The sequence below is a fragment of the Typopeltis vanoorti genome, chromosome 20 (genome assembly GCF_054136105.1).
Source record: "Typopeltis vanoorti isolate ZY-2024b chromosome 20, IOZ_Tvanoo_1.0, whole genome shotgun sequence".
Classification (NCBI taxonomy): Eukaryota; Metazoa; Arthropoda; class Arachnida; order Uropygi; family Thelyphonidae; genus Typopeltis; species Typopeltis vanoorti.
Window position 1 is genome coordinate 31,079,472 of NC_143568.1, and position 21,486 is coordinate 31,100,957.

Genomic DNA, 21,486 nt, shown 5'->3' on the forward strand with positions numbered 1-21,486 from the left:
TTCATACTTTAATAGAAACGACTGTGTTCTTAATAACAGAAAGAAGAAATTACCTATAAATAAAAGCAGTTTAGAATCATTTCAATCAAAATCAACATGCATACACACCTATGCTTGAAGATAACTCTGAGTAACTTATAATTTCTGAAACAGGAAAACGTCTTAACTCACTCAGGAGAAACAGAATATTTAAAATAAGTTTTCTTGCTTTACTGGGAGTTACAATGTGAAACAAATAGAATAAATGAACATGTTTTGATCAAACTAGACTGTTTTATTATAAACTTATTAACGTTTGTCCGTTGTAATGTGCAGTATATTATACTTAAAGAAATTATATGTTTGTTTTCACCGTATTTTAAGGTTGAAGACAAAAACATTTGATAAACAATCGATATTTACACCTGAGTATCTTCACTACTAACTATTTGTATACTGCGAGATTTGAGTACACCACGCGTTCTTCAAGAATCCCATAATTCAAAGCCCACTTCATAGGTAGTGTATATTATAGTGACCAGATTATCCAAGGACCAATGCTGGACACATTCCACTGGTTGCATAACTTTTGTTTCCTGCTTTGCAGGTTTGCCTTCCCTCTAAGCGTAACCCAACAGAAACATAATCATATCTTTTCAATAAAATATTCTGCTTTCATTCTTGTTATTATTACTAATTAATAATATTGTTACTTCTAAACTATCAAGATATTTTTATTTAAACTCTCAACAATGGATGCAAAAGTAAATATCCCCCCCCCCCAAAAAAAAACTTATTTTATTTTATACAATGAATAGATATTTATTAAAAGCAACTTTTATTTAAATTCTTAATAATATATGCAAAAGTAAATATCACTCAAAACTTATTTATCTTATACAATGGACATCTATTAAAACTCTCCATGTGAACAATTTAAACATATTTTTCGGAAGAATGAATTCTTTTCAATAATTCATCATCCTCTGATATTTCACCCATAAAATCTTCACAGGAATCAACCATATTATATTTCGCAATAAGAATGGCCTTTATTGTCTCAAGTTTTAATTGTGTTTTCTCTGCAGTCCATAATTTATTCACAACTGAAAATACTCTTTCTGTAACAGCATTTGTCCCAGGTAAGCAAAGGAAAAATTCCAATGTTTTTTTATATTGCCTTATGGTAATATAAAAATATAATATATCAAAAAACGAAAATATCTCAACCCATCTATCTCTTGTAGGAGTTTTTTTCTCCTTCCATTCTTTAATTTTTGAATCAATTATATACTTCTTTAAACAAGAAACCTCATCAAAAAGGTTATTTTCATATATTCCATGATTTTTTCCAAAATTAGAATCTATATACTCCAACGATGCCTCAAAATCATGCCATGATATCCTACTTTTAAGGTTCACCCATTTAAATGTCTTAATTTCCAGAAACTGGGATGACCACATGTCCAAATATTCCAAACAGTTACTGCAAAAAGTTTTAACATGAGAAATAAACAATTTATTTTTTTATGCTTCCCTCATTTTCTAAAATTCTTAAATCTCTTCTTATGCCAATAGAAACGTGGTTTGATTCGAGACATTCTCTGTATTTTGCTTTTAGCATATCAAGTTCCTCTGAGACTTCTGTTATTGTACAACCATGTCCTTCTATGTTTTTTCCGAATACTGCCTCATAGACTGACGCCCGACTATGAAGAAATGTTAACCACAACTGTGAGGTATTATCATTGAAAAAGAGTTCAATTATTCTTGGACACTTATCAAGGGACAATAAATATGACTTCAATGGACTATATAATTTCAGAATCCTCTCAATCACAGGCATTAAAGCCATCTAGTTTTACTGTAGCCTAGTATTTTGTGATGTTCAACTTCTGCTTCTTCACAGAGTTCTTTCAAAGATTCTACTCTGACAGTGAAAATGTAAAAATGGCTATAAATGTTTGTTACAATAGACTATGTCTAGTGGTAAAAGATCAGCAGCGGTTTGAATGGCATTCTGATCTATACGAGCTGCACAACCTACTCCAATAATACTTTGCTCTAAACTTCTGTTCAGTGTAGCGAAGATATTGTTAATATCCTTTCTAGCTACGCCACCAAAATTGGTATTTGCATTATCAGCACAATATGCAACAATCTTCTTAGATAAATTTCTCTTTCTTTCATCCCAAATTCAGTTTGACGGAAAAAATTGGTCATCTCTATAGATAAAGAAGCTGTCTGTAGAACTTTCTTATGCTTATCAGAAGCTAAATGCCTTGTGATATCTCGCTTTCCTTTAGAAGTCACAGAAAATTTTCCCAAACAGATTGTACATAAAACATATCCCTCCTCTTCATACTCCTTAATAAACGGATACTCGTTTTTCAAATTATCTGTCAGTTTGGAATCCATTCGTTTTCTTTTTATTGACATGGTTTAAATCTGATTATTAAAAATTAATTAAATATTTTAAAATAATTATAAACTTTCCAATTTTTAAACATATAAAAAAAGATATAGCAAAGTATCACTTCTGCGAATACCTGGGATGTATGATATCAAAAACAACAATTGTAATACTATGTCTACAGGTAAAACTTTGATTTTGAAACATACAACAAGATATCATTCTTTAAATTACCATTATTATAACCATGGTCGATATATATCGTTTTGTGGTTTCCTTTGCTCACAATCGATTTTGTATTGGCATGAGTGAGGTACCAAAAGACCTCAAACTAACAATAACTTAAATTACCTTTTTTATCAAAAAAGAGAAAATACAACTTTTACTGTGACGCGTAATTGTTTATTTAATGATATATGTTTAAAAGCAACAGATATCATTAAACTTTGTTTTATGATAATAATATTAATAATAACGTTTATTACGGGCATTAGTCTAATTACAATTTGAATTGCACAGTAAATAAAAATATATAATATTTTTACAAAACATAAAACGTTGATATTACATAAATTTATATTACATTGATTGACGATGATAATTTTGTCGAACTTTAAAAGAAAACTTTGGCATATAATCAAAAAATAATTTTACATGAAAAAGTTCCGCAGAATAAACGACTAATGTAAGTACGTTCGTAGTTTACTCTTTCTCTTAAGGTGAATAAAATATTTTAAATGCTGTACGTTTTGCTGTACACATACTAATCTCCACTTGCTTTATTATTATTGATGCAATTTCGCAGGTCAAAACAAGTGTGGAATATAATATTTATCGTAATGTTGTGTTCATGCACACATTTATTCCGCTGTGGTTCACCAAATGGTTAGCGAGTCCGTTCCCCGTCCACCAAACTGTGGATTCGAGTCTCACAGTTAGCACAGACGTTTGGTGAATATCTTTAGGTTGAAGATTATTAAAACCTTACACCATTTCTTGGTGTAAGGTTTCCACCCTGATTAGTGGAGGCCTGAATGATTGAAGAAGTTACATATTTGGCCTCAATAGTAGGATTTCTGAAGTGTCTAATCCTTAGTTCGCAAGAGGTACAACACTAATAGGCTAACAGCCTTGCTCCGGTCATATTCACAGGAAAAAAAATTCTTAGGACGTATGCTCTACATCAGTGGTTCTCAAAGGGTGCGTCAGGGCGCACTGGTGCGCCCTAGAAGATTTCCGGGTGCGCCCTGTGGTATTCCAGAGAAATATGTGTCCAGATATAAAAATAAATATAGTTACTCTATTATACCTTTTCATTACGGATATGCTGCTCTTTTTGTCAACACATCATTATTATTTTAATTAACAGCGGTTTTTCTCAAAGAGAACAAGAATATGGTTTATTCTTGTTGTGTATATTACTTATTTTAAAAGTGTAGGAAGTGGATGTTATGTGCATATTACTTATTTTCAGATAAATACACCCAAATAAAATGGATAGATTTCTCAAAAAGAAGCGTGATATTGAAGAATCAGATTCTGGAAGTGAGCAAAAGTTAAGTGCAAGTAAGAAAGCAAAATCGCGGCCTACTCGCAAATATGATGAAAGTTATTTAAGCTTTGGTTTCACTTGGACCGGAAGTGAAGATCATCCTTTGCCGCTATGTTTAGTATGTGGATGTAAAATGGCAAATGAATCTTTGCTTCCTAGTAAATTAAGTAAACATTTTAAAACTATACATTCTAATTTACGAGATAAATCTGTAAGTTTTTTCAAGAGATTGTCTGAACAGCAAACAAAAGCGGCAAATTCTTTCAAAAGTATAATGACTGTTTCTGATAAAGCTCAAATCGCTTCTTATCAAGTCTCAGAACTGATAGCAAAAAATATGAAAGATCATACTTTAGGTGAGTCACTTATTTTGCCTGCATGCAAACAAATGGTCATGACAATGCTAGGAAATGAAGCAGCAATGAAAATAAGCAAGATTCCTCTGTCCAACGATACAGTTCATAGGCGTATTATAGAAATGTCTTCTGATATCGAGAAAAATGTATGCAGTAATAAACTGCAGTATTCAAATTTTGTATTCCAAGTTGATGAGTCAACAGACATTACCAACAAGCGCAACTCTTAGCATTCTTCCGTTTTATTAATGAAGATCAAATAGTAAATCAGTTTCTTTTTTGCAAAGAATTAAGTGTGTCTACAAAAGGTGAGGACGTTTTTAACATTTTGAATAGCTATCTTGATAAATGGCAGTTAACATGGAAGTCGTGTTTACGCATTTGTACAGATGGAGCCCCTTCCATGGTAGGCTGTGTTAAGGGCCTTGCATCTTTTGTAAAAAAACAAAATGAGAATGTTATCGTAACTCACTGCTTTCTTCATAGGGAGGCCTTGATGGCAAAAACATTGGGAGAAAAATTAAGAGAAGTTTTAGATCAAGTTGTTCAGATGGTAAACTTGATTAAAACAAGACCTGTCAAATCGGGTTTATTCGAAAAGCTTTGTATCGATATGGATTCACAACACAGACGGCTGCTTTTACACACTGAGGTGAGGTGGCTGTCAAGGGGGAAAGTACTTACCCGTGTACACGAGCTACGACAAGAACTTCTTGCGTTTTTTGAAGAGATGAAACAATTACATTTTTGTAACCTCCTTCGGTGCGAATTTTGGATTGCCAGGTTACAGTATTTGGCCGATATATTTTAGCAGCTCAATATTTTGAATACTGGCATGCAAGGGAAAGAAGAAAATATTCTCACATCCACTGACAAAATGAAAGCGTTTCAGAGAAAACTACTGATTTGGAAAAGAAAAGCTGTTGAAGGTAATTTGGAGATGTTTCCATTGGTAAGTAACACTTCCATAATTGAAACACTTCCAATAATAGTTGAACATTTAACAAGTTTAGAAGAAAAATTGAGTTCTTAATTTCCATCACTTAACACTGAACAATACGATTGAATTAGAAACCTATTTATGGAAACTTCAAGTGATTTTGATTTAACATTAATAGAAGAAGTAGAACTGGCAGCTATATCCACTGATCGTGGATTGATGATTAAACATAAGGAATTATCTCTTGAAGCCTTTTGGATTTCTATAAAAGAAGAATATGTGTCAATATCTAAAAAAAAAAGCTTTGAACATTTTACTACAATTTTCAACATCATATTTATGTGAATTAGGATTTTCTACCCACGCCTCAATTAAGTGTAAAAAGATAGGAACTCTTCAATATATTGACGAGGAAATAAGAGTTTGCTTTTCAAATATATGCCCAAACATTGAAGCAATCGCTAGAACACATCAGGCTCATGTTTCTCATAAGCACGAGAATGGATAAACTTAAGGTATGTTTCATTTTATTTTTCATTTTATCGAAAGACAATTCATCGAAAAGGCAATTCATAGAAAAAATAATGCACCGAAAATTTTAACTTTTCGAAAATGTTATTATAAAAGTGTCCATTTAGAACAAAAACTGAACGTGCAGAGTGAGAAAGCGATGCTACTTTAACAGGGAATAATTATAGAACAATATGGATTCTTATTGTCTTTCTTGTCCGATAACTGTTTCATGTCTATTCATGGGACTGATTTGCATGTTTCCGGGAGGAAAATCCCAGCCTGCGCAGGTTCCATTATTATTATTGTTGCTAGTAGTAATATGCGACTTCAATACAGCAATTATTATGGGATGAATAAAAGTTTCAAAGAATTAATTTGAGGAAGGGGATTTGAAAGTGCTAAAAGAGGCTGTCAATTTCTCCTTCATGCATTGATGGGTTCTCTCAACCTGACATTTTTGGTAATAGCAGAACATCATAGAACCTCAGAAGCCTCAGTTTTCGTGGGAAGTCCTGTTTGCAGGTCATTCCGTATTTCGACATTAAGTGCAAATCAAGATACACACTTTTCAAATAAGGTTGGTGTGTTGGAGTAGTAGCTGCCAAGAAAACTCTAATTCAGTTGAGTGTCGACTTGATAATGCACAGCATGTTGTGCGCGCGCGCATGCTCTGCATTGTGTGTGCCAATATTTTTTAGGGAAAAATGGAAGCGCAGAGAAGGTCAGAATGATCAACACGTTTTGCCATTCTGAAGAATTCGCCACTGATAAAATAATTTATCAGTGGCGAATTCTCCGTTTGCTGTGTAAACTCATTAATTGAGAAAGAAGTAATATTTATTTGTTAATAAATGCATGCATTTAAAAGCATTCCATTCAGGCTTTTATTTTTGTAGACAGAAGACGTCTTAAGCTTGTGCGGCAATAATTGAGCATTGCGTTGTGTATCGAAGGCCGACGCTAGTCAAGCAGCCTTGGCTTGCTCGGTTGTGGGAGCATCCAGGTCCTCGCTTCAGCACTGTGATTTCATGCTCGCGCATAGCCATTTCCACTTCTTCTACGTCATCTCACCCTGTTGCTTACACGGGCCATACGCAGTCAAAGTAGCTCTAGCCAGTGAGCTTCAGCCAGCCTTTACAAGTGTGCGTGTTGCTTGGAAAATTAAGTTACAACCAACTTTTTATGACGATGTTATTGACCAGTTCACTGAGAAGAACCGTAGGGTAGAATTTGTATTCAAGTATCTAAATTGAATAAGATAGTATATCATTTGTAAAATAAATCTATTTGTATGATTAAATGTACATAAATTTCTAAATACAGGTAACCCTTGTATAACGAGGTACTTTAGAATGCGGTTTCGATATAACGCGGTCTAAAATTGTACTAACCGTTGTTGAATGCGGTACTTATACAACACGGTTCCGATAAAAACACGGTCTACAAATTGTAGTAACCCTTTATCTTTTCATATGTTTTTCACCGCGCGACTTAAAAATCAAATTTTATCTTCGTTAAATTTGTGTCTGCCTGTATCCCGCATGTAATTCTAAGTAGCGAATTTATATTAGGGGAAATACCCTTTAGCACGCATGTACCTCAATTGTTTACCGTATAAAACGTTTATTGTTGAAAATTGTCCTCGTTTGTGCCAGGAAAGTGCATTAAAAATCATAAGTGTGTTCATCTCAAGCTGAGCACTTTATTTTTTGGTGAGTTACATACAATATGTAATGCTTGCTTTTTTGTGTAAAAAATTGTTTTTATAGTAATGGCTACAAACTGCAACGAAAGGGAAAAAACCAACAATGAAAAGAAAATTAATTTCTCTCGAAGAAAAATATTCAAAATCTTGGATCGGTTGAAAAATGGAGAAAAATCAGGAGTTTTTGCAGGGACTTTGAATTTAAATGAATCAACAGTTCGAACAATCAAACAAAATGAACATAAAATCCGAGAAAGTGTTTATTGCTGGGTCAACGATAAGTGCAAAGCGCGTTGCTCGTATACGCGATATTCTAATGGAAAAATGGAGAAATCTCTAATGATTTCGATAGAAGATTGCACCTCAAAAGAAAATTCCTATGGATAGAAATCTTATTAAACAAAAAACTCTCAAGTCTTTATAAACATTTATAGTGCAGACCGGGTGTTCAATGCGGATGAATCCAGGTTATATTGGAAATAAGTGCAAAAACGCACCTATATTTCGAAAAATGAAAGATCAGCTTCTGGATTCAAAGTTTCCAAAGATAGAATTACTCTACTGCTTTTGTTAATGCATCAGGGGATTACATGACAAAAGCAGTGTTTATTAACCAATCCTCAAATCCTCGTGCTATGAAAGATTAAAATATGCACTATTTTATTTTGCCTAAAACATTTATGCATTATGTGCAATGAATTTTAAGTACAATTTGTAATTTTTATACTTTTATACTATGTGTTTGTTTCATAGAACAAATACATAGTATAAAATACTATGTATTTGTTCTATGAAATATGAATTAAATAAAATCTGAATTAAATTAAATATGAATCTGAATTAAATAAAAATATTTTTTGTTGGATATGTCATTGTTGTTTATATAATTAAAAAAAACGATTTCAGAACATAACCCTACTTTTTCTGTGATCTGAGACTCGCATAACGCGATTTATATAACACGGTATTTCTGCGGAACCTAACATCCGCGTTATACGAGGGTTACCTGTACACAGTTTTAAATGGTCAGTAATTCATTATTCCGCTAATCAGACTTCAATCACATCTCTCATTCCCTGAATGATAACAAGAGCAAGCGTCAATTTCAAGAATAACATTCGCCCCTGAAATTTATTTAGTACAATACCTGGCCTGGCCTGGATGGCCCAGTGGTTAGGGTATCCGCTCTCCACCAAAAAAGCTGCGGGTTCGAATCCCGCCCTGGAAATGGATGTTTGTGATTGTCTGTGAAAGCACTAGTGGTGGTAGTCGGCGGAAGATGGCGTTAGTGTTAGATGATGAAGGTTAGCGGTGTAGTGAGACGATAGGGTATCAAATCTACGAGTTGTAGAGCTGATACCCTCCCTCAATGAGTCTTTGGACTCCCTGGACGTGTAATATAATAATAATAATACAATGCAATACTTAATACAAATACAATTTAACAGTGACAAATGTGTATAACCCAAGAACATAAGCTCATCCGGGTTATAAAAAGTAAATAAATGTATAATATAAAATGTAAAAAATAAATACATTTTCGAAATATCGTTTTAACATATTAAAAATGTTATTACGCTAGTTTTTTTTTCCTACTTAATTGTTATAGTTCGTGCGCATGTTAGATTAACTATTTAACTTTACTATTTAATCTAGAACGTTTTTGTTTTCAGATAAATAGTTAAGTATATTTAAGTAAATAGTATAAACGAACTTCTTATAGTAGTTTCGGAATCCATAGCAAAGCCCGAATTCGGACCATATTCTGTTCTCTGTCATAGTTTGTCTCCCTTCCAAACTTCTCCCATATAGATAAATGAGTATAGCTTTTGTACTTGGCGAAGGTCGTAAAACCCTGACGGTTCACAAAAAAAAAAAAAAAAAAGCAGGAATTCAACACTGAGGCTTTTCATTGTGCCATTCTCCACTTGTGAACAGTGCAAAATATCCGAAAGGAGACGACACAGCTGTGATACAAGATGAGCTTTTTGTAATATATGATCTTATTGAGATAAGATAATGCCGCTGTTTTTCCCACGGTATCTCACCTTTATCACCGGACCACAGTGGTATTTAGCTCAACGAACTCCATTCTCTGATGCCATAATTGAATCATGTTGACTCTTTTGGTGTTTTCCCTCGTGGGAACTGTTTATTCCCACGAAACAAGTCTCTCTTTGCAAGGTATGGTTGTTTCGTAAAATTTTATTTGAATACGTTTTAGTTCTGAGCTGAAGTTTATAAAACAGTGGAATAAGAAAGACACTTCAAAATGGATTTGTTTCTCAGGGAGTTTATTTATGGTTATTTGATCCTCTATTAATGTACGCGATACATGATGAAATATAGCTTAATACTCGTAAGTTGAAATTCATTCTCTCAATAAGAATGACTTTTTTTTTTTTTTTTTTTTTTTCAGAAATCCGAAAACTTAGAGAAAACCCAGGTAAGAATATTTGTGTTTGTAGTTGTTAAGAATATATGCAGATATTATTTTAAAACTTAGGAATATTCTGATATCAGTCTTCCTGTTTTTTTTTAATACTCGCGCACGCACGCGCACACACAGCAGCAAATGTTGTAATAATCTATTTTGGCTCTAAAATAACACGTGATCTTTGCATTTTTAGCTCTTTTTGAAGGGGATATCACAGGCATAGATCCTTACGCGGTAAGTAAATGTTTTCTGATCAAAGGAATTACTACTCCATTTTTTTTTTTCCTTTTGAAGATTAAATCTCTCCATTTTGCAGTTTATATTTCATTACGTATCAATGATCAGAACACGACACTTGTGTATGGTCTATAAAAATATTTTTTTGCGTGTGTGGAGACGACTGATCAATCCTCATTTGAAAATATATTTCTTTTTCCAGGATAAGAATGCCATTCCGAATATAGCGAAGTTATGGCCCAATGGTGTCGTACATTATCGTATCGACCCGTCCATAGGTAAGACGCTGTCTTAATTTTCAAGTTTCTAAAAGCAAATCTATGAAACATTGAAAAAAGTTACCAAACGCATTTCTTAAAATCTCATTTAGTTTTCTTCAACTATTGCCATTTGAACTGTCTAACTTGTGTGTTATTGTTCTAATACCTTTCTTACGTATCATCCAGAGAAATACAGAGCTCTCATCGAGGATGGAATGAGGGACTACCATGAGAAAACTTGCATTCAGTTTAAACGTTGGGTAAATGGAGTGAAGGACTATATCTTGTTCAAGCCAGTGGAAGGGTAAATATGCAAAATTCGCATAAATATTTTTTTTTTAATCAAATACCAACTATAATTTAACATGAGTTTATTTATAACATAGCAATATCAAAACGTTTAAAAAAAATAGCAGACATCAATAACAGTACTTATTTCGGGACGGACTGTGTGATCCTTTCGAAAAGAAAGTTATAAACTGAATGAAATTTCTTCTAACTATTTTATTAAGCTTTTAAATTTTTGAATAATGTAACATGTTTTAAAAGTATGCTTTTTTTTTTAATGACTAAGTGGTATTAATTGTCTTCAAATGTTTCCTAATCGTTTTCACCAGTTAAACAATGAGCGTGTTAAGCCTAATCATGGAAAATGGTTTGGTTGGCTGCAGTTTGAATTCCGATGTTGCCTTTCTATTATTGGCGTACACTCGATGATATTAGAGAGCAAATGTTTTTTGTACTCCGCTGAGTAACCTTAATGATCGTTTCTTTTGTGGTTTTCCGGCGTAATTTCTTTTGCTTATGATCCACAGACACCTCTTCAGGTAGTATCGTTTAACAGATTTCGACAAATTGTTTGTCTATTAATATTATTACGTGACACCTCCAAAGAGTGTAATAACTCATCGCGGAACGCCACTCTATTCTGCTCCGCTATACACACACACACACACACACACACATACACACACAATCTCAACGTCTCTCCTACTACTTAATTCTCTAACTATACGCACTCCTGTAATAACTTTTACCAGCTTTCATAATGAGGGCTTATAAAAATAAAGTTAAAAATAAAAAATATTTATTCATTTAGCATCCATTTAAATCGTATCTGTATTAAACATGGTACAGAATATTTTAGCACTCTTCAAGATAAATAATTGTTGATCCTGTGCCAATTATCCCAACCCCCAGAACATCAACCACCACTGCCCGTAATTCTGACTTCCAAGCCATCCTCGATGGGGCACAGATAACCTCGTCAACTTCAACGCTAGTAAAACTCAGTTCTGTCTTATTTCTCACAAAAAAGAGCCATTTTCCCCAGCATTGTTTTCGATAACACTCAAATTCTCAGACAAGATGAAATTTCTCTTCTCGGAATTGCCCTGACATCAAGTCTCTCCTGGCATAAACACATCATAACTATTAAATCTTCAGCTTCCAAAAAACTAAGTTTTCTCTTTCGCTCAAGACTCTACTTCACCTCTAAAGCTGTTAACATCATACAAATCATAAATCTGCCCAGCTATCGAATATTGCTCTCACATTTTGAGTGGGCTCTCAAAAACTCCTTCAGAATGCTTGGCTCAATACAGAGGAGAGCAATTAGACTGATAAATGACCCATCTCTCTCTCTCTCTCACCAACTTGCTCCCCTCACTTTCACATAGACGCTTAGTCTCTGCAATTTGTATATTCTATAAATATTTCCATGGGGAATGTTAATCGGAAACAGCATCAATAATTCCCCCACTCTGTACTAAGCCCATTGGAACACGTACAGCTGCCGCCCAACATCCTTGCACAGTACACCTCGAAACCCACAGAACAAGTTTCTTTACCTCCTCCTTCATCCCTGCCACTGCGGTACTGTGGAACAGTCTTCCCCCTGACGTATTCCCAAGGAATACAACATAAAGGCTTTTACATTTAATTTACATTAAATTAAATGTAAACAAATTTCTTCTTTTCTAACCCACTACCCATATGCGGTGTTAACGTACTATAGGTTGACCAGCCAACCTCTCGAATATGGGCCCAGCATTAAAAAAAAAATTAAATACATTGGCCAACAGCATTTCCAAACCGATAACTGAAACTCAATAGCGCCTTAATATTAACCTCTTAGGTACTTCCACGAGGTAAATCAGGCATGACAATCATCCTTTACCGAATGAATTATCATGCTTACAATTTATTTTGGTTTCTTGATGAATTATTGGAAGGCCCACTCGGCATCATCTTCTCAAAACATTCGAAACCAATTGCCACACAATCAATCAATTTCCTGCCTTATATCGTCTATTTGGATGACATTATTAACATAAAATTTCTGATTATAATATCATAAAGTTCTGCATCATTAAAATTCAGTGCAGCATCTCATGTAACATTTATATTTCAGTTGCACGTCAGATGTGGGAATGCAAACTGGAGTTCAGGTCTTATCCTTCATGGAAGGTTGCGATGTGCGAGGTACGGTGATTCACGAGCTAGGTCACGCTCTCGGATTTTGGCACGAGCACAGCAGATCGGATAGAGACAACTATGTTGACATCTTGTGGGATAACGTCAAACCAAGTAACAATACTTTCCTGTTCTTTGGTTACTATAGGAACTAAAAGCGTAATGATAATTCCCCCCCCCCCCCCGGCAGTGATTAACCAATAATCGGCCTGGAAATGTTGTGAATTCTATTCCTTAATTGAAATTAAATGTAAATTAAGCTAAATTAAAATTTTAAATTTAATGTAATTTCATTTAATTAAACTAAATTAAATATTGAATTAAAATTAAATATAATATTTAATTTAGTTTAATGAAATTTTAATTAAAAATTAAATTAAAATTTTAAAATTAATTCGAAATTTTAAATTGATTGTCATGTGTGCGTTTTCATACTGGTTTATTTTCTTTTTCTTTTTTTCTTTTTTTTGAGAAAGCAGAAATCTCTTGTTTGTGAAAATCTTTAAAATTCCTAACTTTTCTCAGAAGTTAGGAATTTTGACCGATGATTGTCGTTTAATTCATGTCCACTTATAGAGTGTTTAAAGACATGCTTTAATGCTTAAAATTATATTTATTATCCAAAGATATTTCTAATGAAGCACATAAGAAGAAATATCAAGTTCTCTTCACTGATTTATGTCATCTCAGATTTCAGGTACGCATTTCTGAAGTTAAATCCGTGGGAAAACATTCTCCTGGAGCACTTTGACTTTGATTCCATCATGTTGTACGGCAATATTTCCTTCTCAAAAGACGACAAAGCGTTGACAATGGTTTCTCGTATACCAGGAGTTTTTGTACCGGATGAATTTGAAAAAAACGAACTCAGCCCAACCGATGCAAAGAAGGTCAATCGCTTGTATCAATGCTATGGTAAGTACACTTTTTTCTTTCTTTCACTCTCTCTCTCTCTCTCTCTCTCCCTTTCACACACACACACACACACACACACACACACACACACACACACACACACACACACACACCACTAAATTTGATATATTAATTATTAATTGTTCATAAGTGGTCGATTAATTTCAACGCCCGGTTCCAAATTACTTCCCTGCTTATTGGATGGCTGGAAAAAGTTCTACGTTTGGTTTCTAGAACAGAGTGTCCGGACTATGCAAAAATAAAGAGGAAGCTAACGTAATGAAGGTTAAGTTGAAATTTAATAAAAATGAACCTAACTTAATACTGAAAATACCAATTAAAGTAACTTAAAATAATAGTGCTGAATGGTACGTCTGAGTAATGAATGGAGTAAAAAAAAGAAACAAAAAAAGAACCAAATGGTTGTAAACCTAGAGTACATTAATGCTATGGGTGGACTAAGACGACTAATCAGAAAATCTTGTTCTCTTCAGCCCTCCATTGAGCAGCACGGTGATGGTCTCACTCTGGGAAATAGAAATCACTTACCATCTAAAGACATTCACAAAAGACATCCGATGCTGAAGTATTTATGCAGTTAATGTTGAAGATATATATGACACTTTATCATTAATACCATTAATTAAATATATTAATATCGTTAATATAATCATAAATCGAAGGTGAGTTAGCTGATCTCATACGGAGGTAGTAGGGTTTTTTCTCCCGGAAACTCTGGTTTTTCATCTCGCATACGGACAAATCGGCCCTTCAGAACACGCAATTTAAAGACAAAAAATACTAGCTGTGGTGGTGGTGGTGGTAGGCAGTTGATGGCGCTGACGTAACTGATTGGTAATAGATGATCGATGTAGTGGTGGAGACGGAGAGTTGTACAATAGGTATCCTCCCGCGATGAGTCTTCGGACTTCTTGGAGGTGTCACAAATAATAATAATAATAATGCTTCTCAGCAGATGAACTATTTATTACACCGAATCCGAGCAAGCAAAGGTTCCTTTCTGGATTGCTATCAGATGAACAACTTGATCAGCTAGCGATTCTCTACTTTCTCGAAAATATTATAGCTTAAAAAAGAGTTTCCAGATGAGAAATATAAGAGAAGGTCCTCACCCACCAAACAAAAAAATGAATGTTCCAACAACTTTCTGAATGGCTACTGAAAAATTCTAAATTATCAACGACATAATTTTTCAGTAACTTGAACGGAACACCATCAGTCATATTTGTTTCCTCAACTTAAAGTCGAAGTAATCCACCAAGTGATCTCTCGAGTTGATGGAGCTGCCTATTTGATTTACGTCTTGTTGCTTCGTTGTCGTTTAGTTATTTGTGATATTTGAATATGCTGAATTTTTCAAACGTTTGGCGTATCCTTTTGGTGCACTATTATAGTATTTCATTCACTTATAATGTTATAATTCTTCAGACGAGTATATATGAAGTCAGCACAGAATTGATAGAGTGAAATATTGTAAAAAAATGACCAAACTTCGTTCTTTTTCTAGGTAATATTCGACCCACTCCTGCTCCAATTCCGGACGTAATCTGTAATTTTGAAATGGATGAGTGTGACATGCGAAATGAAGATGGAAATTTTGACATCTGGGAAAGGAAACGAGGCTCTCTTGGAGGAAGAACAGGTAAGTAAAATCTCTCTTTCTCTCTCTTATATTTGTTTGAAATGCTTCTATTCAACAAAAACAATTCGTTCTCTTTCGTTCTAGGCACCTACATGGAAGTAGACGGAAATTACGCTGTGCGAAACTTCGCGCGCCTTCTGACTCCCGAGTATTCCATCCAGTGGCCCCGAAGGGTTTGTCTCTCCTTTAAGTTATACGTAAGTGGAGACTATAAGGTGCAATTGTATGCGATATACTCTGAAATTGCTCAAATCGCCGAAATTGGCGATACATCCAACCGATGGAAGGACTTGTCATTCAACATCGATTGGAAAGACGATAAAATATTGGTAAGAAAGTCCTTAAAAGCTGCATCATTACGTAATGAACAATTAATATTATGCACGTGTCCTCAATGACTGTCATTGTTGTGATTTAACATACCTGCGCTTTGATTTTATATTTCATGTAATGTATTGATGTGTAGCACAACAACAACAATGACAGTCTCCTAGGACACGAAATAACGCTTTTATAGTATTTAAACAATTATTTTCATTTCTATGAAAAATGCAAATTTTCCATACGTGCTGAAAATATATTAACAGTATGTCATATTGTTAATTCAAAAAAAAAACATTATTAACAGTGCAACAGTTTATTTAAAATTTAATCCGATGTTTTCAGAAATTATTGATAAACAAAATAATGTTCTTAAAGAAGGGTCTTAAACTCTGTCCAAGTTAGAGCACTTGGAAGTGAATAAAAAACCGTTACATCACTCGAAGTATAATGCTACGTTTAGAATTGCTGGCGGATCCACATAAAGAAATTCACATAAAAAAGAAAAATGAACTTAATTCACTGATTATTATTTTTTATTTTGAAATAAAATTATAATTAATAATTTAATTTAATTTATTTCAGTTTGGATTCGATGCCTTTAAGCCTGATACGAGCAAGGGAGGCCTAGTAGCACTGGATGACTTCAAACTAGCTGCGAGGCCGTGCTGAAAAAAACTAGACACAGCGAGAGAGAGAGAGAGAGAGAGAAAGAATAAAAACACACTGCTTAAAATGTTATTTGGAAAAACTGAATAAAATACTGAATTTATAATCTTTTGTGTCTTAATGGAAAATTTCTTTCAGAACAGAAATAATTTCCGATTTCAACCTTTTTTCCAAAAGACCACATTATAAGAAAGATATTCATTGGAAGCAGGTCGCAAAATGCGAACTTTGCCTATAATAACATATTGCCTACAATAACTAGCCTATAATACCATTAATAATTAGCCTATAATAACATAGTCTCTATAATTTGCCTATGATAACACAGTGTCTATAATTAGCCTATGATAACATATTACCTATAATAATTAGCCTATAATAACATAGGGTCTACAATTAGCCTATATTAACATATTGCCTATAATAATTAACCTATAATAACATACTGCGTATTATAATTAGCCTATAATAACGTATCCCTCTCCCATATCGTCATGAAATTCACCATAAAAAATGATATCGATGGTGATGCCGTAAGTTTATAAGCCTGGGTGGTCGAGTGCTCAACATACCATATCCATATCTCCAACCCAACAGCTTGCGAATTCGATCTTGCCATGGGCATCGATGTTTATCATCAACTTGGTATGAGACAGCTACCCTCCTTATTGAAGACCCTGAAATGGCTTGAAGATTTTCAATATTTGATCCCTAGAGTGAGGTGTCCCGATTATTCAAAAAGTGCATAAAAATGTAATACTAACATAAAAATCTTTAATCTACCAAGTACTAACATACTTAATTCCCCCTTACGAAAGTTATAAACCTTTCGTAGGTAGGAATTACAAAAAAAAAAAAAAAAAATTGGAACATAATTCCTCATATGACTAAGAACGTAATAAGAAAAGTAGTGGGAACGTATGGGAGCGCAAATGTTATACTAGTTAGCCATGAATCCCGATGTGAATCCTCCAGGTCATCTAAAAGTCATAATGAAATGACTGACATTGTTGTGGCGGGAAAAAAAAAATTTAAGCCTAAAAGTCTTTTTGTATATTGGCTGATAGTCGGAAGTGCACCCAGTAGAATGGCTTCTGTGAATCATTCAAAGGTGGACAAAGACTGAACTGTGAAAATAAAGTTTCTGAAAGATCATGTGTAGTTTCATTTTTATAACGCAGTGCACAAACTAGGAGGGGAAAACGAAGATGCTGCTGTTATAAGACAATTTATTATTACACTATATTCATGCGCACACATTTCTTCCAGTTCTATGTGATAGGATCGTGTTGACAAATTCTTCATGTAGTTTAAGAGTACAGCAATCCCTCGATTAATGCGCCTGCGATTAGTGCGTTTTCGATTAGTGCGTCAATTTTTTTCTATACCCAAATTCGATTAGTGCGCTTATATACATCTTAAAAATAAATATTACAGATTTTAAAAATTTTTCTATCTGTACATTTTTATCGCTAACTATTTTAAAAAAATCACTCACGGGGATGAAAAAATTTAGTTGCCGATTTAAAACATTTTACAAAGTTATTTTTAATGACATACTACATTACTTCCATGTACACTATGTTCCAAATTTATCGTCAAAATTTATGTCGTTTGATAATCACGTAGTATTTTGATAGTCATATCTCGTGTCTCCTTTGCAATTGTTTTCTTTAGTTTTTTTTAATTTTATTTTAAAGTGTTTTCCCGATCTTTAATCATGAGTAAAAGATTAGTGAGCAAAAAAGTAGAAGTGTGAAAAAGATTCGAAAAGTAATCTCAATGAGAAGAAAAACTTGAAATGATAAATAAAAATGAATAAGCCGAGTCCAGAGCAAAGATAGGACAAGAACACATAAATGGGTGAATCAACTATAAGAGCATAATAAATTTAGTTTAATCCTTTATCCAAGTGTGAGCAAACAAAGTTTGCGCCTGAAAATATCTTCAGGACTGAGGAAAGGTAGCAACACCAGACAACTCGGAGCAAAGGTGGACCAAGCTATCATCACTCCTATCTCAGTATCTCCCATAATGCAAATCACATCTCCTTGCAGATATGTATAATGTTATGCATTAAGGGAATGGCTACTACCCAGACCGGTTTCGACCTTTATTGAGGTCTTGTCAGTGGGTGCCAGGCCCAGTGGTGGAGATACCAAGGCAGAAGCAATGGAGATGTCAACTTTACCTATAGGAGTTAGGTAAATAAAGAAGTTAGCTACAATAAAGGTCGAAACCGGTCTGGGTAGTAGCTCTTTCCTTAATGCGTAACATTATACATATCCGCAAGGAGATGTGTTTTGCATTATGGGAGATACTGAGATAGGAGTGATGATAGCATGGTCCACCTTTGCTCCGAGTTGCCCGGTGTTGCACTACCTTTCCTCAATCCTGAAGATATTTTCAGAGGCAAACTTTGTTTGCTCACACTTGGATAAAGGATTAAACTAAATTTATTATAGTCTAACCAAGTGCAAAATAAACTTTCAACTATCAGAGCAATTTTAAGGAAAGCTGCTGAATAGAAAGAGAAAGGTAAGGTTGCTTCAAGTTCATCATGCATGCACTCGAAATCAAAGTATTATGATGATTGAATTAGAGAGACTTCTTTTTACATGGATCGAAGATCGTAACCAAAAACAGGATCCCGCTAAGCACTGACCTTAGGTAAATCAAAACATTAAGTCTCTTTGCAACCTTGAAAAAAATGGCTATCAATGATGGAAAATAAGAATTCCACGCAAGTGCTGGGTGGTTTTAGCATTTCGAAAAGTGAAATAGCCAAATAACGTTCGATCACAGGCGAAATTGCAAGTACGGATAAGTAGGTGGCGCAAATTATCCATAAATTGTGAAGAAAATTGTGGAAGAAGGAGGGGCTTCTTGTGACCAACAAATATTTAATGTCGATGAAACGAATGGAAGCGAATGCCTCCCAAGACTTTTCTGGCCAAATCAGAGAAATCTCAGCCTAGTTATAAAGGCGCAAAGTCGAATGAAATTTCTGCTAGCAATGTGCGAGCTGTTTGGAAGCACATTCTTCCACATTGTGCAAATGATTTTAGAGGATTTTCAAATGAATCTAAGTTAATTAAATCTCATTCTGAGAAGTTGAGTGATTCCGACCTGCTAAATTTAGATGCACAGCGAGAAGATCCTGAAGAAAATGAAGAAAATTTAATCACTGAAAAGCTGAAAGAGATTTCACAGAAACAAATTGAAAATATTTTTCGTACAATTGAAGTTTTTTAGCAGCAATGCTTAGAGGCTGATCCTGATGAAGAGAGAAGCAAAAGAGGCAAGAGGGCCATACCGTCAGTTGTATGAAAAAAAAAAAAAGAAACAGAATACTGCCAAACTACGTTAGCTCAATTCTTTGTTAAGAAGTAAAATAATAAATTTATATTCTGGATATTTATTGTCTTTCAGCTTCATGGCTTTCCTTTAACTAAGCCCTGAGATATACTCTAATTTAAAAAAAAAAAAAAATTAAGGGCCAAAAAAGAAATTCGAGGAACGAGTTATACTTTTCCCCATAGGTTATTGTATCCGATTAGTGCGTTTTCGATTAATGCGCCTGTTTTAAAGAATGCATTAATCGAGGGATTGCTAGAGTTATTAATTAGAACAATTAATATTTCAACAATTTCATCTAAGTGGGCATATATTAATTAAGACAGAAAACAAATCAGGAAAGGAAAAGAATTACTGCTTTTATCACCATAAAAATAAGTGTGGCCCACATATACCTTTAAAAAATAAATAAATAAAATGAAAATTAAATAAAATAAAATAAAAAATCATTTATTTTATTTCAGAAAACATGCCTCATCCAGTATTCGGGATATGTCTGTTATCATGGATGCGAAGTGCATATTAAAATTGTAATACCATTGATATTACATTGAAACATATGATGGATCGAAGCGTATGATGATGCATATTTGATCCATAATGGCTGGTAAGGTGGTTAAATGTTAATGGGAACATAACCAACCAACAAGCAGTGATGTGGTATGAGGCATCATAGCATTTCAATTGTTGGCAAGAATGCTGGGCCACTGAGTTGAGCGACACTTTAGAAAAGCATGCAATGACGTAGAGATGAGGGGGTGGTACCTAGAAAGATATCACGTCACAAAGTCGAGGCATTTTTTTTTTTTTTTGTAGAAAATCTGAAAATTTTTCCAACAGAAACATAGAATTTAAACAAACTTTGAATATCATAAAAAAATATTAAAACTACTGAATACAAATATCAAATTCAGTTATTGTTTAATATGAACATTTTAAATTACAGTAGTATTATTTATATACAGTTATTAAAATTAGAATTATAAATAAATTTATCTTGACATTTTGCAAACAAAGCTCTGTATTTTCATATTTTTCTTAAATGCGAAAGATAACACAATTATTTAATGATAATCACCAAGTTAAAGGCATGGCTTGTGTCCCTATCATTGTCATTTTGCTAATTAAGAAGGAAACCGAAAGGCTGGAAAGCTACAGTAGTGATGAGCAGAGAGTACATAAGCCCGGAAATCTGCATTAGAAATCAACCTGGTTTTTTATTACTCAAGGCTAAGTTACACAAGTTTATTCTTGCTTTCGTTAGATTAAAAATTCAAAACAATAAATAAAAAATCATATCGACATGATTTTTGTTTTGATGTGCTGTGTTGTATTGGCTAACATTTTTTTTTTTTTACCAAGAGATCGCGGATCCAAACTACAAATGGTCTAAATTCGACGTTTTGGTCATCCCTGCTCTATTTAGTCATAAATGGTTTTCCTTGTTTAAATCGGAAGTGACAACATGCCATAATTTCCGTTTTGAACGAAGCAAACGATTGAACTAAACAAAACATGGCAACAATAGGTTCTGCTTGCGTATATCATGTGAAAGGGCAGTCAATGTTCGTTTCTGCTTTCAGCAGTAAAATATCGTTAAACATTATGTTATTACATCAATAAGAACGAAGCGCCTCCGAAGTTGCCAGAGGTAAATATCCATTAATTGACGATTAAAATGACGAAAGGAGCAA

At 33.9% G+C, this 21,486-nt stretch overlaps 1 protein-coding gene across 1 annotated transcript; it reads left to right on the forward strand.

The window, feature by feature from the left end:
- The first annotated feature begins 9,570 nt into the window (after positions 1 to 9,570).
- On the forward strand, positions 9,571 to 16,534 carry LOC150095337 (astacin-like metalloprotease toxin 1). Its single transcript, XM_090410344.1, has 10 exons — positions 9,571 to 9,642; positions 9,878 to 9,904; positions 10,089 to 10,129; positions 10,335 to 10,410; positions 10,579 to 10,696; positions 12,806 to 12,981; positions 13,558 to 13,782; positions 15,311 to 15,445; positions 15,530 to 15,774; positions 16,352 to 16,534. Exons 1-10 carry the CDS (start codon positions 9,573 to 9,575, stop codon positions 16,436 to 16,438), a joined length of 1,200 nt encoding a protein of 399 aa, XP_090266470.1. The 5' UTR covers positions 9,571 to 9,572; the 3' UTR covers positions 16,439 to 16,534.
- The last annotated feature ends 4,952 nt before the right edge of the window (positions 16,535 to 21,486 follow it).